This window comes from Anastrepha ludens, chromosome 3 (assembly GCF_028408465.1).
Source record: "Anastrepha ludens isolate Willacy chromosome 3, idAnaLude1.1, whole genome shotgun sequence".
Lineage (NCBI taxonomy): Eukaryota > Metazoa > Arthropoda > Insecta > Diptera > Tephritidae > Anastrepha > Anastrepha ludens.
In genome coordinates this window covers 103619060-103633710 of record NC_071499.1, presented here as the reverse complement: position 1 = coordinate 103633710, position 14651 = coordinate 103619060, and the positions used below count along the sequence as shown (strand labels likewise).

The window sequence follows — 14651 nt, the reverse complement described above, 5'->3', positions numbered from 1 at the left end:
TTTCTAGTAATTAATCGTTCCTTTTGTAAATGTGATACTTATTTTCCATTTTATAATCAATTTACGGCCAAATTTTAACGTAAAAATCGAAATCATTTCTTTTAAAAGCTGCCATTTTGTGAAAATTCACTATTTTGATTAGCCGAACGATTAATTACTAGATAATCTAATATATTAACAAAATTTGTTTGGTTTTTTGATTTCAGATAATCCAATCCTGAGTTACGATGTACACCGTAAATCGTCTTTTTTTAAAGGAGGTTCCAGAAATCGCCCGCAGCGCGCTCTATAATCAACATTTTCATAAATAAAAAATTTTGTTACGTTCTTGAAGGATGCTTTTATAACCGCCAAAAATTTTCAAATTAAAATATTCTGAAGTTTCTTCAGGATAAATCCTTGACAACCCGTCTTTTATTTGCTTCATAACTGCGTATAACCCCTTAAGCTTAAACAACTACAACTACGTTTTGGATACTGTAGCAGGTTAAACTCCTACCTATCCGGTATGTGAAGGCACCCCGCACGACACTAAGCAACTCGTTTCCACGACAGTTGGTTCTACGTTACCGAAACGACCCAGATTTATAGTATATCCGGCAAAGGACTGTAATCCAGCATCATTTCCCGTATGTAAGTATGGGGAATGTTTATGCTGCTACAACAACAACAACACTTACCACCTTTTCACATGCCCATCAAACACACTAATCTAACACCCCTCTCCCTCTGGCCCCAACTGTCGAAACAGTAAGCCACTATCGTTAGATGAGCTACACGAAGACGATCGGTGATTTACACTACCCTGACAGGGCAAAGTATACTGCTACAGCAAAAACAAGCTTAAACTATTTATTTGCATATTGCATCAAAATTTCGAAAACTTTCCTCTGAGAACTACGGCAGCTTTGAAATATATCGACTCCAAATAATTTATTATATATTATTATAATACAAATTTTGGTTACATTTTATTAAGAAACTCATTGAAGGATGATATGCATTTTCCAAAATTTTTTAATGAATCACACAATTTGCATTTGAAGTACTTCTTATACAAAGTTTGGTAAGTATTCTCCTTAATTACTGTAGCAGATATATCATTTCTTAAATACGAACTCTTTTTTTACTCACATTAACGCTGCTTTTGTACTGTTATTGTATTTAGCTATGTTTACTTGCTTTATACATTAAGGGTACTTCTATTACCATCGTCAAATATACATCCATTTTGTACATTATATAAGTATATGTGTACCTTTGTATTTTATAAGTTTATTATGCTTAATTAAATAAATATGAAATATACATAATTAAAGCTAAACGAGCATCCTCACTCTGATTTATTTGGGTGTATTACCTTCAACTTTAGTTTCTAATGACTGATCTGGTGTTGGGAGGTTTGTCTCATCCTTATTTAACACCTGCCGTACATTAATATTAATGCGTGCAAAATTAAGATATTTTTTGAATGGCAACCAGAAACTTTCATCAACAACTTGTTTATACAGTAACGAATCGATTCCATATGAATTTTCCTCTTGCAAAAGTTCAGCATCGATTCTTGGCTTCTTACAGCTAGACGTTTTTAAAGATGTGGTACTTGCTGTAGGTACTAGATCGTTCCACGATTCATCGGGAGATTTCATTATTCGTGGTACTGCGTGATAGAATAACCGTGATTCACCAGACATTACAAGCAAATCTCCACTCCGTAAGAAAATTGCTAAAGGCGAGACTTCTTTACTTTTTCCACCAATTAAAAATATAGCTGTTTGTCCGAAACTAAAGAAATAAAAAATGGGTTACTTTAAAACAAGATACGTGAATAGTAAAACCAAACCTCAATGAAAATAAAGGTGCCGTTCGATTAGGCTCTGAGTGATCAGTGTGTGCAGATAGTGTTGTTCCTATTGGGTAAAAATTTACAATTGCCGCTTGAGATTCGTAGTTTTTGAAACCTAGCACAGTCGCAAAAAATGCATTCAATGCAGCAAGATCTTTCGGAAATTCTCCATGCTTCTCTTCGGTATACTTTTTTGAATCCCAATCGTGATGATACCCAAGTGTAGCCCAGCGCATTGATATGCTCATGCGTCGGACTTCATTTGTATCATTGCATTTGTGCAGAGACCGCCACCAATCATTTAATACTTCCACGGAAAAGAGATGGGGACTTAGATTATTTATATTTGGATAACGCGGATAGTCTTGCAAACAACGACTAATCCAATAACGTTGACCCTGCACAGTAAATGGATTCCGTATTACAATAAGGCCTGAAGAGTTAAGGGTGTAGGCGACCCATTTGTTCACCGGTTCTAAGCCCGGAAAACATTTATTTACATCTGGTACATTACTTAGATCTATCCGGCGACCCTAAGAAAAAAATTCGTATTAAAAATTTAACATTTACCAGCTTCACGGTTTACAGGATACATCGTTCTTGTACCAACTCCATATATAGCTATCTCACCTGCGAAGCAAACTTGTTGCTGTCCAGATCAATAACAGAACTAAAGTCTGGCTCTGGCGTTTTTCTTTTGAAATATTTAAAGCTCTCTTTGAACATTCCTACATTCACAAATAAGGCAGAATATTCCAAATATAAATCTTTCGATATCAAAATAAAAAAAATAATAATTGACACATGATTTGATTGTTGCCAACACCCTTCATTTTCGAATATATTTTCGCCCATATACGTCTATTCACAATGCGAATCGACAGCATTTCGTTAAAATACTTTGTAGACACCGTTATTTATTTAAATAAGGGGCTGGGTCAAACGGACCATTGTTTGAATATTAACACTGCGACCAAAACGTCGTCGTTTGATAAAATTTGGCACCCGCTGTAAACTAGATAACTAAACAACTTTTCATTATTTACCGAGTAAGTTTGATAAAACGCATTCTCTCGGTCAGAAGTTCTTTTTGTCGTTTGGAAAACTCTTTTAGGCATAGTGAAGTCATCGGTCGTCACCATGAACTAAATATCCAAGATTTCGCATGAACGAGTATTTTTTGTATTTTTACTTGATTTTTGGTGTGTTGATTTTTATTTGCATATACTTTTTTGTTCAAATGTACCTTACTACTCACCTTTTTGCGTGGTAAAAAATCAACAAAACTCTAATAAACCAAACATAAATGGTTAATTTTTCTGTAAATTAAAATTATATTTCCAAGTTTTTCGCATTCAATAAGTACAATCTGGCAAACTTGTCTAATCAGCCGGCATGGTTGTACGGGAAAAGCAACTTTCCGTAGATTTCTGACAAGACGGATTCATATAACTGAATGTGACTTTGACAATAGAGCTATTAAATTACAAACATAAAATACATTTACATTTATCTTACGCTTTCTGCTGAAGATTTCAAAGATGATAGAATACAAGGTTTGGCCATCCGCAGCAAAATTGTGAGAGTAACTTGGCTTCCTACGCCATAGGCATTGTAAAAGGAGATTGACATCACTATTGTACTCGCTAACACGCTTCAGACATATTTAAATCTGGATAACTCTGTTCTGATGATTTAATTCCGTGATTTTCCCATTATGGAGCCAAGAGCTTCATAGCTGAGTGGCTGTCTGAAAAATTGCTATACTAGTGCCGGAACGTTCCGAGACTGGAGCTTTTTTACCAGCTGAATGACTTTTTGTGAATAGGTTCCTTCATCTACTTTACTACCCCTCCACCAGTCGACAACTTATATTGTGCCTTAAAGTAAGCTTCCGAAACTCAAGTCTGGAACATGCAGTCTGCTCCATTTATTAGAGATTACCATATTACTTACATTCAAGCTATCGCGAGACCATGAGATGTCAGTTTTACATGATTACTCATAATGATATAATCCATTATCATCGATATCATATTCTAAACTATATAAATATATACCAAATACGTAGTTTCCAATTACCTTTTATACGTTGTGCGATACGGTATGCACCTAGTATCTATGTAGGTCAGGTTATTCGTGATTTGTGATTCAAGCTTGTTGGTGAAGAAATTCTTGGGATGATGCCCTATTTAACTCGCAGCAATGAAGAATTAAAATTTTTTGTTTTTATTTTTATTAGATTAAATAGGTGAAAATGAATAAATTCAAAAATGAAGAAGTAAATACTCATAAATCACTTAAATACTACTTCTTTATATTAATAACAGTTTTGTTAGAATCACCCATTTTTTATAACTATGTAATATATAAAAGAAAACGGTTATCTCTTTAACTTCTAGCTCGAACACACATTCGTCTGATCGACGCCCTCTGCTTTCATAGCATCGCGTAGACTTGCTTGTAACTCTTCTTTGCTTCCAGTAGTTAACAGGCCACGCTGTTCCACCTCTTTCTTAAGACGCTGAATTTGAAGTTCGCTTAGCTTTATCATTTTCACGATCCTGTTCTATGGGAATTTATTCAACAATCTTTCTGACTCCAATTACGGGTTTATTACGTTATTATCCAAATAAAGTCTCTCACAATAATTCATCTCAGTTCGATAACTTGATTGCTATTAAAAGTCACAAATTACTTTACGTTTACATTTTCACACGCTCAACTTAAGGGGACCCAGTGGTCTAGAAATTTCACAAATAATAAAAGTCACAAATTATTTTACGTTTACATGTTCACATGGTCAACTTAAGGGGACCCAGTGGTCTAGAAATTTTAAATTTCTTGTTTGTTTTTTCGATATTTCGAAAGTATAGTATCTTATAATACGACCACACATGTGCATTAATCACCTATAAATCTACCAAATTAATCTACCCGTTCACATATGGCAGATTACCTGCAAAATTGACAATCAGCTGTCAAATCTGCTTTGAGAGGTTTTTCTTCATAGAAATTATTTTGGTGGAATATTTCGGTGTTTTTGGTTTCTTTAATTATTATTAACGAAATGAAGAAAATACAAGGAGGAGGAATAGCTAATTTAATTGCGCAATTGGCTGCTAATAACAAACAGTTGGAGGAAATCCGTATGCGACGTTTACTGCGGTTGTTTTTTCTGTAAAACGGATCCATAATTAATAATATTTAACAAAAATTTTATTATAATAGAATTATGTTTTCCATTTCATTTAGTTTTTATTTTGATGTTTCTCCTTACATTTGTAATAATAATTATCGATAACACAGGAAACAAAGGTTTGTATGTAAAAAAGTATCTTTATTATCTAGGATTATTTTATAATCTCAGACTTGGGAGAGAAATTTTGTATGGGAAATCGCGCTTTTTAATTACAGATTTTGAGTTAAGCGCGAAAAAGTAGATCGTCTACTTATAAGTGAACGTATTATTAAGAATATACAGTGAAATTTTCTTGCGGAAATTTCCAATATTATAGCTTTTACAGCTCATTAACTAGGTAGAGAGCGGTTCGTGCGCTCCTGTACCTCAAACTCATTTATCTCGAAACGACTTTTTTCGGCCTGGTGTTGTAAAAAAAAAAAAACTATTCAACCGAATCGTCTGAAATTTTAATATGTTGTTCACAACATCAATGGCTATAGCCCGTACTAGAAAAATTTTATTATTTCAATTATTTCGTGTTTTTGTATTTATTAAACCACTGAAAAAAAAAACGATTTTTAGAGAGTCAAATTCAAAGCCGCGACATTTCGTCAATTTTTTTTATTCTAGTAGCGGGACATAGTTACAGTCATACTGATTCATAATTTTTTTTGATTTCAGATAAATAGAAGAGCCAAAATTGACAACACCGTCCAGGTCCAATTTTTCGGGAGGGTAAACTGCAGCGCCATTTTTAAAATTAAAAAAATATATAATTTTTTAAGGAATTAAATAAAAAACCTGAAAGTTTTAAATATCGTTTTTTATTTTTTTATTTTAAAAAGAAAATTGCTGAAAATACCCTAAATTTTCGGGCTCTAGACCATCGGGACTCCTTAAGACTGATTATTTTGTGCGGATGAACCTCTGCTTATATACATGTGCCTAACAACTATCGTAATTTCTGGATAATGTGGTCCTAAGTGCCCTACCAATTTGGAGTTAATCTTTTATTCAAATACTTCTATGAAATCTTCATACCCGCCCACTTACAAAACTAACTAACTGACTAACACTAACTAAAGTATATTCAGTAATGTTCTCTAAAGTGACAATACTTGGAAGATTCAACTCCATAAAGTAGTTCCTATCGCCACCAAAACGTTTGAAGTATTAACTTTAGAATATCAAATTATTTTTACCCCTTTGAAATTTCGGAAAGGTTATGGAAATTTAGTTATTATAGTTTATATAATATTATAGATTACCGAAGGCCCAAGCAGCTAGTATGCTCTTTTGTTGTTTTTAAGTTAGTGTAATATTTTATATTATTCTAATAAATAATAATAATAATATTATTATAGATTGCTATTTTATAATTTTTTTATATTTTTATCATTCATTTTTGACATCCGTGCTTTAGATGAGTTTCGATTAAAACGCGTTTAAGATGGCACCCAGCTCAACAGAATAACTGCTAATGCTGCTTTCTCTCATATTTATTATTATTTGTATATGGGGCTTTCAAATCGGTCACAGTTGTCCCGCACAAAATCGTGTACATGTGTTTTTATTTTGGATGACCATATATTTAAATTTTTTTAAACAAATTTCCAGCTTTTTTATTTGTACGATAAAAACAAAAATTTTAAATAAATTGTCCAAATATCTAATAAAAAAAAATTAATTAGGCAGATTGCGGATAAGATATTAGTTTTCTCTTTTTTCATCTCCTTTTATGTTACTTGATTGTGTGAAACGCATGTTTACTTAGATAGAAGTTTTTAATAAATAAATACATTGTTCTAGGTTCAAATTATATAAAAAACTAAAGATCAAAAATATAATAATAGTGCTTATCATTGGTACGAATATCACATAACATTTTCAGAATGAAATCGAAAGGCGTCGCCTTCAAATGCTCTCCAATTAGAAATTAAAGCCCCATATCTATATACATACACAAATATCAAGATGACAGTAAATTATTATTATTTATTATTGAAATTATTACCAGAGTTAAATGATTTATATAATGTGATTATTAATTGTTTTGTTATGGAATATTATTATTACAATATTTGGTAAACAATTATTAACCATCATCATTTTATTTGTATTTCTTAAGAACACCTTGAATAGGTTTATAAGATTTTATAGGTGACTCGCGAGTGCGTTTAAATCCAGATCCAATAAGAGTAGTCGATGGTCGTTTAGCGGACACTGTTGATGGGATAACTTTTACTAAATTATTTTTAAAATTATTATTTAGCGTTATTTATAACAATATTATGTGAAATTTTAATATTATTGATTTGATTGTTTATTTGGATTATATATATCCATGCCTAAGCATAGGCATTTTATAAAAGCTTTTGTTTTTGTTTAATTGCTCCAAATGGTAAATAATATAGGGTCCAAATATTTTTACTTTAGAAAATTTACTATTGAGCAATAATATATTATTCGCTCGCCGTTCCCCCTTTAAGCCTACGCATTATCAACTTCTAAAGTGAACTTACCCTTCACATAAGGTGATACAACCGACCGCTTAACAAAACGAGTTTGATATTCCTCTACTTCTTCATCTGACTCCATTGCACTGCAATCAAATCAGAATAATGTTTATGTATATATATCATAATATAGAAAAATACATGTAAACTATTTTTTTCTAAAAGTATGGGTAATCAGAAGCGCTTACTCTAATTCAGAATATTTGGCACATGTTTACTGTAGCCGTGTAAGAATACCTAGGTCTTTTTTGATGTAGTAGAAAAAGAGCAGAAAGTTTAAATATGTAGTTACTCATGGAGTATCTGAACGTATACGATTTTTAAAAGTGCTGGAACGGATCTCCTGCTTTTGCATGAAGTGAATTAGTTTTATAAGCGGCATTCTGAGGAACGCATATACCGCACCTTAGTATACTTTGTTCTGTTCGAATACAGTCTAACTGTGTTCGACTTTCTACCTCGAATGTCGGTTTTACGTTACCGAAACAACCCAGTTCATTTCCGACTCAAATCCGCACTTCACTAGCATTACCATGTGTGGGAAATGTTTATGATGTTACAACAACAACTAACTATATTAAATTCACAACAATTAGTACATACTTGGGATCCTCTTGTGGTGCACTATGTTGTTTAATTATGTTTAAAAATTTAGATGTACCATCTCCTGTGGAAAATTTACTTAGCACTGTCCTGAAACAAATTTAGTTTTAATGTTTCATTCACTAAATATTAAGACCTAGAGTCACAACAACACACACTTTGAATATTGTTCAGCTGATTTTGGATCTATTTCCATAAGTTCTCGTAGTTGTCCCTGCGAAACTTCATCGTTCTTATCAGGCACAAGGTATTTACGAATTTCAGCTAAAGCATATGCAATACGTGCATGGGCTTCTGCAGGCGTTGCAACAGTGCTTATTTCTATAAATAGATCTCTATTTAAATGCCCATGGCGGGGGTCACCAGACTGGCGTAGTCCTTCCTCCTTAGTACGATCACGCATAGAGCCACGACCTTTTATAATAATCTTGCACTGTGTTTCTTCGTGCAAACGACGTAATGAATTACCTTTTGGTCCCAATAATTTTCCAGTAAAGTTAAACTGCAATAAATACACCATAAATTTATATAATTTTTCTAAGATACAAAATTAATAGTTACCTTAGGATACTGTTTAATTGGTACAAACACCCTTTGAGTGACTTTCATGGGCTTCTGTTTATAAACGTCGGCTAGGTATTCAGTGCCCGGTATGCGACCGGTTGTATAGACCCGCTCGAAAGCTACAATATTAATTTTACAAAATATAAAAACCTATAGCCAGTACAAAAGCTTTTCTTACCTTCATCAATAAGCTGTGCGCATAATGGAAACTCACTACCTAAACGTTCACGTTCCTCGTTCAAGTCTGCCAGGAATTTCTGAGCAAATTCATTAATACGTGGGCCGTCATTTTCTTCAGCTTTTCGGACGACATGGTTTCCTTCAAAATTGTTAGCCATTTACACAATTTTTAACCAGTTTACTTTGCAGATAACGAAGTAAAATTCTTCGAATAAGATTCCCTGTATACTAAATTCCAAAGCGAATTCATACAGTGTTACTCAAAGCGAATTTACACAGAGTGGCAACACTAGAGGAACAATACATTTACATGTATATTGTTTTTGAATGAATGTGCCAGGCTGTTATTACTAGAGAAGCTCATTGGTTGCTTTTTCCTAATTCCTAACCTACTTCTTTGTTGTTACTTTGTTATTAGTTTATATTACTTGTGGTCAATAACAAAATTAGCCATCGTCCATCAATCTAAATCAAAAGGGTTCCGAAAATTCCCTTTCAAATAGAAAAAAAAGCAAAAAAGGTAACGAACCGAAAATTTGCCATCACTTACAAAAATCGGTAGAAAATAAATCAGCTAATTTGTTAAAAAAAAGAGGTTGTCTGTGCAGTCGGTTTACAGACGATAGTTTAACGTGACAACGTCATAAGAAAATACTAATGGAATGGTTGCATTTTTCAAAAGAAAATTTTAATTTTATTTGTTTGATAGATATTTTGTATGGATATAGAGAAGGAGATAAATGGAATCGCAATGGAATTGATCAAGTTACATTTACACAAACGTGAAAAATTACGAAACATTTATCAAATTCATGAAAGATATTTTCAATTTCGATGCATTTCGTGCATCAGACGTTAATAAGTCAACAACACTAATGGGCAACATGATCGATTTGACTTTTTCAAGACACAATACACTCGAAACAGTTCCTTTCATTTCCTACTTTTCATATCATATCATATCGTAGAGAATAGATGCGTACATTTGATATGTCCATAAGATTTGTATGCATCTTTACATATAGATTTGTTCTTTTTCTTTGAAAATTGCACCAAAGTATATATATGTATGCATGTTTATATACATATATTAGTATACAAAATATCTTATAAGGTATGTATTACCATACATTTTTTCCTTCATAACATAACATATACAGGTATCCCTTGTATAACGCGGTCTTATACAACGCGGTTTCGATATAACGCGATTTGGAAAAATTAGGTTTCAGTACAACGCGAGGGGCAAAATACATAATTATAAAATCTGGTAACGCTAATTTGCGTACCACATATATATAATATGTAATGTATTTTTAATGTAAACCGGGAATTACCCTTTTTTGCCTTCACAACATGTGTGAGTATACCAGAAAAGGAGCTTAAAAAAACCACCCACCAAAAACTGATAACAGATTTTGCAATTATAAAACCAGTAGAAGAACCACAAGGTCCCAGAACAAGTTCCTTATCCAATAGCGAAAACTATGTTGAAGAAATATCTTCTGATGAAGCTATTGCTCCCCCAAAACGCCCACGTGCAAATATCTTTGAAGACAGTGAAACAGATTAATTACCATATGAAGTTTGAAGAATAACAATAAAGTTTTTAATAAACCTTTAATTTGTTTTAGTTTGTTTTCAAATTTTTTGTTTTGTGTTTTTAATTGTATTATAAAGTCTGAACTTTAGTATTGAGTTGAAATATATGTGCATCTGTTATTTTGTATGTATTTTATTAAAAAAAAAAACCTATTGGAACATAACCCCCCAATTTATATGAAAACTATGTTTTAGATAACGCGGAATTACATAACGCGCAATTCTTCTGGAACGTAACTATCGCGTTATACGAGGGATACCTGTATATATAATTGGCGCGTACACCCTTTTTGGGTGTTTGGCCGAGCTCCTCCTCCTATTTGTGGTGTGCGTCTTGATGTTGTTCCACAAATGGAGGGACCTACAGTTTCAAGCCGACTCCGAGCGGCAGATATTGACGTGATAACGTCTTATAATTCGATTTAACAGGCTGCACGCACGAAAAAATGTGTCGTTACCTTGCTCATTAGTGTTACCTTGCTCTTTAGTGTTACCTTGCTCATATGTAGTTACCTTGCTCATTAGTGTTACCTTGCTCTTTAGTGTTACCTTGCTCTTTAGTGTTACCTTGCTCATAGGTAGTTACCTTGCTCATTAGTGTTACCTTGCTCTTTAGTGTTACCTTGCTCATTAGTGTTACCTTGCTCTTTAGTGTAACCTTGCTCATTTGTCGTTTCCTTGCTCATTGCATTGCATGAACTGCAAGCGAAAGCGCGGAACGAACGACAAAGCAAACAAAGCAAACGAACGGCAACGTTCGACATCTTGCTCTCTCCTACTTAAGTGAGCGTATATATGTATGTATATGCGCATATGTACATATATAAATTCACGTATTTGTATTTGCATATGCCTTCTTATTGATTATTATTAATTTGATTCACTTGAAGAATTTAAAATAAAACCAAGTTTGTTAATAATACCTGTTGTTTTAGTGTTATAATTATTAATTTTTCATGCCGCTCCGTGACTGGGGTCTCGAGATATAGAACAAAACGTGGACCCGGGTAACCTTTGGTTGTGTATGTACAATATGGGTATCAAATGAAAGCTGTTGATAAGTGCTTTAATACGGGGTAATTTTCATACCTATTGATGACTAGGGTCTGGAAATATATGCCAAAACGTGGACCCGCCGTGTCTTTGCACCGAATTAAACCAAACTTACACACATTGTTAAGGAGGTATTGAAGATGGTTTCCGTATAGTTTAGATACCTATTGGTAGACAGGGTCTCGAGATATAGGTCAAAACGTGGACCCGGGTAACCTTCGGATGTGTATGTACAATATGGGTATCAAATGGAAGCTGTTGGTGAATGCTTTAGTCCAGAGTATTTCCATCCGCTCCGTGACTAGGGTCTCGAGATAGAGACCAAAACGTGGACCCTAGAATGTGTTTGTACAATATGGATATCAAATGAAAGCTGTTGATAAGTGCTTTAATACGGGGTAATTTTTATACCTCTTGATGACTAGGGTCTCGAAATATATGCCGAAACGTGGACCCGCCGTGTCTTTGAACCGAATTAAACCAAACTTACACACATTGTTAAGTAGGTATTGAAGATGATTTCCGTATAGTTTGAATACCTATTGGTAGATAGGGTCTCAAGATATAGGTCAAAACGTGGACCCGGCTAACCTTCGGACGTGTATGTACAATATGGGTATCAAATGAAAGCTGTTGGTGAATGCTTTATGATATGTTATGTTATGTTATGTTATGTTATGTTATGTTATGTTATGTTATGTTATGTTATGGTATGTTATGTTAATATATGTTATGTTATATTATGTTATGTTAATGTTAACTCATTCTCTATATCCATACAAAATATCTATCAAACAAATAAAATTAAAATTTTCTTTTGAAAAATGCAACCATTCAATCAGTATTTTCTTATGACGTTATCACGTTAAACTATCGTCAGTAAACCGACTTTACAGACAACCTCTTTTTTTATGAGGAACCTGCCGAGGGGCGACCGCTATTAGAAAAATGTTTTTCTTATTCACCGAGATTCGAACCAACGTTCTTTCTGTGAATTCCGAATGGCAGTCACGCACCAACCAATTCGACTACGGCGGCCGCCGTAACATAACATAAAATGCAGTTCAAGCAAGGTAACGCCGCAAGAGCAAGATAACGACGAATTTTTTGGTGCGTGCCGCCGGCTACATCGAATTATAAGACGTTATCACGTCAAAAAATTGTGTTACCCAAAAAATTCCCATAAATATACTTTACAACTTCCATTTCATCATTTTTGACTATGAGAAAAAGATTTCAGAGATGTGGCCAATATTAGACCGTTAACCGGCCCTCAGCGAGATTGATAGAATCAGCGGACGTTAGGTTAATGCGAAAAAATTTCGATGGGCGCATTCGAGCATAAGAAAAAACCCCTCCCCCTTTCTCTTAAAACGCTTTTCGGTTTATTTTGGTTAACAGAAATATTCTTATAATTTTATGTTACCCGACGGTCGGTTCTACGGCACCCGAACAGCCTGAATTTAAATCCTACTAAGACTGTCATTTCAGCAGTATTTCTTAAAAATGTATGGTGCTACAATAATAACAACAATACCAAAAATAACAAATAATTATTTTAAAGTACTGAGAGACGGATAAAAAAATAAAGATTACTAAGGCGATTCCTATAGGCTATTTCAAACAGCCGTTATTATATTTTCTTTTTTCTTCTTGTTTTTATCTTCAAGCACGCAACTATGTTAATGCTTAAGTAGGGGAGAAATATTCTTTGTTTGCTGTTTACCGTATCCACTAGACAGAAGCAAAATTTCACTCCCCATTGAATTTAATTGAGGATATGTACCAAGGTGAATCTCTTAAAGGTGGTGTTGGTAAATCATCTGATCTGTTTTTTTTAATTTCGCTGTGTCCATGTAGCTCAGAATAAAAAAAGGCGAATTCATGTTTTGTTTTCTACTTCGCAAGGCGGATTTAATAAGGTGACAGCATTCACCCAGCTGAATTTTTCGCCGTAGGTATGGCTTACGTCAAAATGATATGCTTTGTTTGTATGTATTGGTATGTTTACATTCGTATGTTTACATTTGCTTGCTGATTTTGACATGATGCTTGCACCAAACGCAACAACAAGTACATGTAGGGTTTTACTTATATGTGTTTGCTGTCACCTGTAATAAATTCGCCTTGCTACTTCGCCAATATCTTGCTGTGACAATCAAACGTACGAAACATTGTTGTTGGTCTCGTACCATCACCTTTAATAAATGCGCCTTGATATGTACTATATAGACTGAGTTACACGAATTTCAGTTTGCGCTGATAAACTTGTTAAATCACTCGAAACTTATGGGCAACTTTACAACTTGGTAGCTCAAAATCCAAATAGTGTCAGGTAACCGGTTAAACCGCAACAACAGCTGTATATTCTTGGTTAGAGAAAATTACATTCTTGTTTTGGTTAATAGTTTTTGCGCTTTTAAAGAAATTAAAGAAATCATGGAATTCGGAGAGTTACGAAATGATGAAAAGTTTACTAACACTGTAGGAAACTTTTCAACTGCTCTGGATAAAATTGAGCAGAGCCTTAATACAGTAGTCGAGTTAAAGGATTTCGAAGAACTTTCAGTGCAAGAAAAAGTAAAACTAGATAACTATCTCGCGTACGCAATAAATTCGTTATATTGGATGTATGTTAAGTTGAACGGAGATGATCCTAACGAGGTAATTTGAATATCTTTAATATTAGTCATGTTATTGATTTTGTTTATGTTAACAGCATAACATAAAAAATGAACTTTCACGTGTGCGGCAAACTCTTATTCGTGATCAACAAATTCATGAACGCAATACTATACGTCCGGTGTTAGACAAAGCAGCTGCGGGGCGTTTTATTAAGCATGGATTACATATACGTTTTGATGAAAATGGAGAACGAATTACAGACACACGAATTACCAATCCAACAGACCAAGATGACACAATGGATTTGAAAAGTGATGAGTAGAATTTGTATTCACGAAAGAATTACAAGTTTAAACGTAGTATTTTTTTATGATATAGGCTTAGATTGATTAAATTTGCATTTATATAATATTGATCATATAAAATTGAAAATAAATCCGGGTCTTTCCGGTAAATTAGAACCCGACTGTCGTGTAAA

General features: G+C 33.7%; 3 protein-coding genes across 5 annotated transcripts; 1 reads left to right on the top strand and 2 right to left on the bottom strand.

The window, feature by feature from the left end:
• Nucleotides 1-907: 907 nt before the first annotated feature.
• Nucleotides 908-2661, bottom strand: LOC128858651 (nucleic acid dioxygenase ALKBH1). The gene is made up of 3 exons (XM_054095091.1): nt 2477-2661; nt 1844-2379; nt 908-1785 (listed from the first exon to the last, which is right to left on the bottom strand). The coding sequence occupies exons 1-3, from the start codon at nt 2570-2572 to the stop codon at nt 1344-1346; spliced, it is 1074 nt and encodes a 357-aa protein (XP_053951066.1). The 5' UTR covers nt 2573-2661; the 3' UTR covers nt 908-1343.
• A 4052-nt stretch (nt 2662-6713) lies between these two features.
• Nucleotides 6714-9208, bottom strand: LOC128858652 (KH domain-containing, RNA-binding, signal transduction-associated protein 3-like). Of its 3 annotated transcripts, none has more exons than XM_054095092.1 (6): nt 8892-9208; nt 8711-8832; nt 8308-8651; nt 8150-8239; nt 7553-7632; nt 6714-7274 (listed from the first exon to the last, which is right to left on the bottom strand). In XM_054095092.1, the coding sequence occupies exons 1-6, from the start codon at nt 9049-9051 to the stop codon at nt 7141-7143; spliced, it is 930 nt and encodes a 309-aa protein (XP_053951067.1). In that variant the 5' UTR covers nt 9052-9208; the 3' UTR covers nt 6714-7140. The 3 variants fall into 3 exon arrangements, with proteins under 3 accessions (XP_053951067.1, XP_053951068.1, XP_053951069.1); XM_054095093.1 differs by having other exon boundaries at nt 6714-7268; nt 8892-9207; XM_054095094.1 differs by having other exon boundaries at nt 6714-7253; nt 8892-9187.
• A 4662-nt stretch (nt 9209-13870) lies between these two features.
• Nucleotides 13871-14651, top strand: LOC128856664 (nuclear nucleic acid-binding protein C1D). Its single transcript, XM_054091977.1, has 2 exons — nt 13871-14212; nt 14268-14651. The coding sequence occupies exons 1-2, from the start codon at nt 13988-13990 to the stop codon at nt 14493-14495; spliced, it is 453 nt and encodes a 150-aa protein (XP_053947952.1). The 5' UTR covers nt 13871-13987; the 3' UTR covers nt 14496-14651.

Excerpts from the sequence above, each read along its gene's own strand:
- LOC128858651 (XM_054095091.1), bottom strand. The coding sequence starts at position 2,572 with ATGTTCAAAGAGAGCTTTAAATATTTCAAAAGAAAAACGCCAGAGCCA. Across the intron at positions 2,380-2,476 it reads GCAACAAGTTTGCTTCGCAG|GGTCGCCGGATAGATCTAAG; the intron begins GTGAGATAGCTA and ends TTTTTTTCTTAG. Across the intron at positions 1,786-1,843 it reads GCACCTTTATTTTCATTGAG|TTTCGGACAAACAGCTATAT; the intron begins GTTTGGTTTTAC and ends TTATTTCTTTAG.
- LOC128856664 (XM_054091977.1), top strand. The coding sequence starts at position 13,988 with ATGGAATTCGGAGAGTTACGAAATGATGAAAAGTTTACTAACACTGTA. Across the intron at positions 14,213-14,267 it reads ACGGAGATGATCCTAACGAG|CATAACATAAAAAATGAACT; the intron begins GTAATTTGAATA and ends TTATGTTAACAG.
- LOC128858652 (XM_054095092.1), bottom strand. The coding sequence starts at position 9,051 with ATGGCTAACAATTTTGAAGGAAACCATGTCGTCCGAAAAGCTGAAGAA. Across the intron at positions 8,833-8,891 it reads CGCACAGCTTATTGATGAAG|CTTTCGAGCGGGTCTATACA; the intron begins GTAAGAAAAGCT and ends TTAATATTGTAG. Across the intron at positions 7,633-8,149 it reads GCACCACAAGAGGATCCCAA|TGCAATGGAGTCAGATGAAG; the intron begins GTATGTACTAAT and ends ATTTGATTGCAG.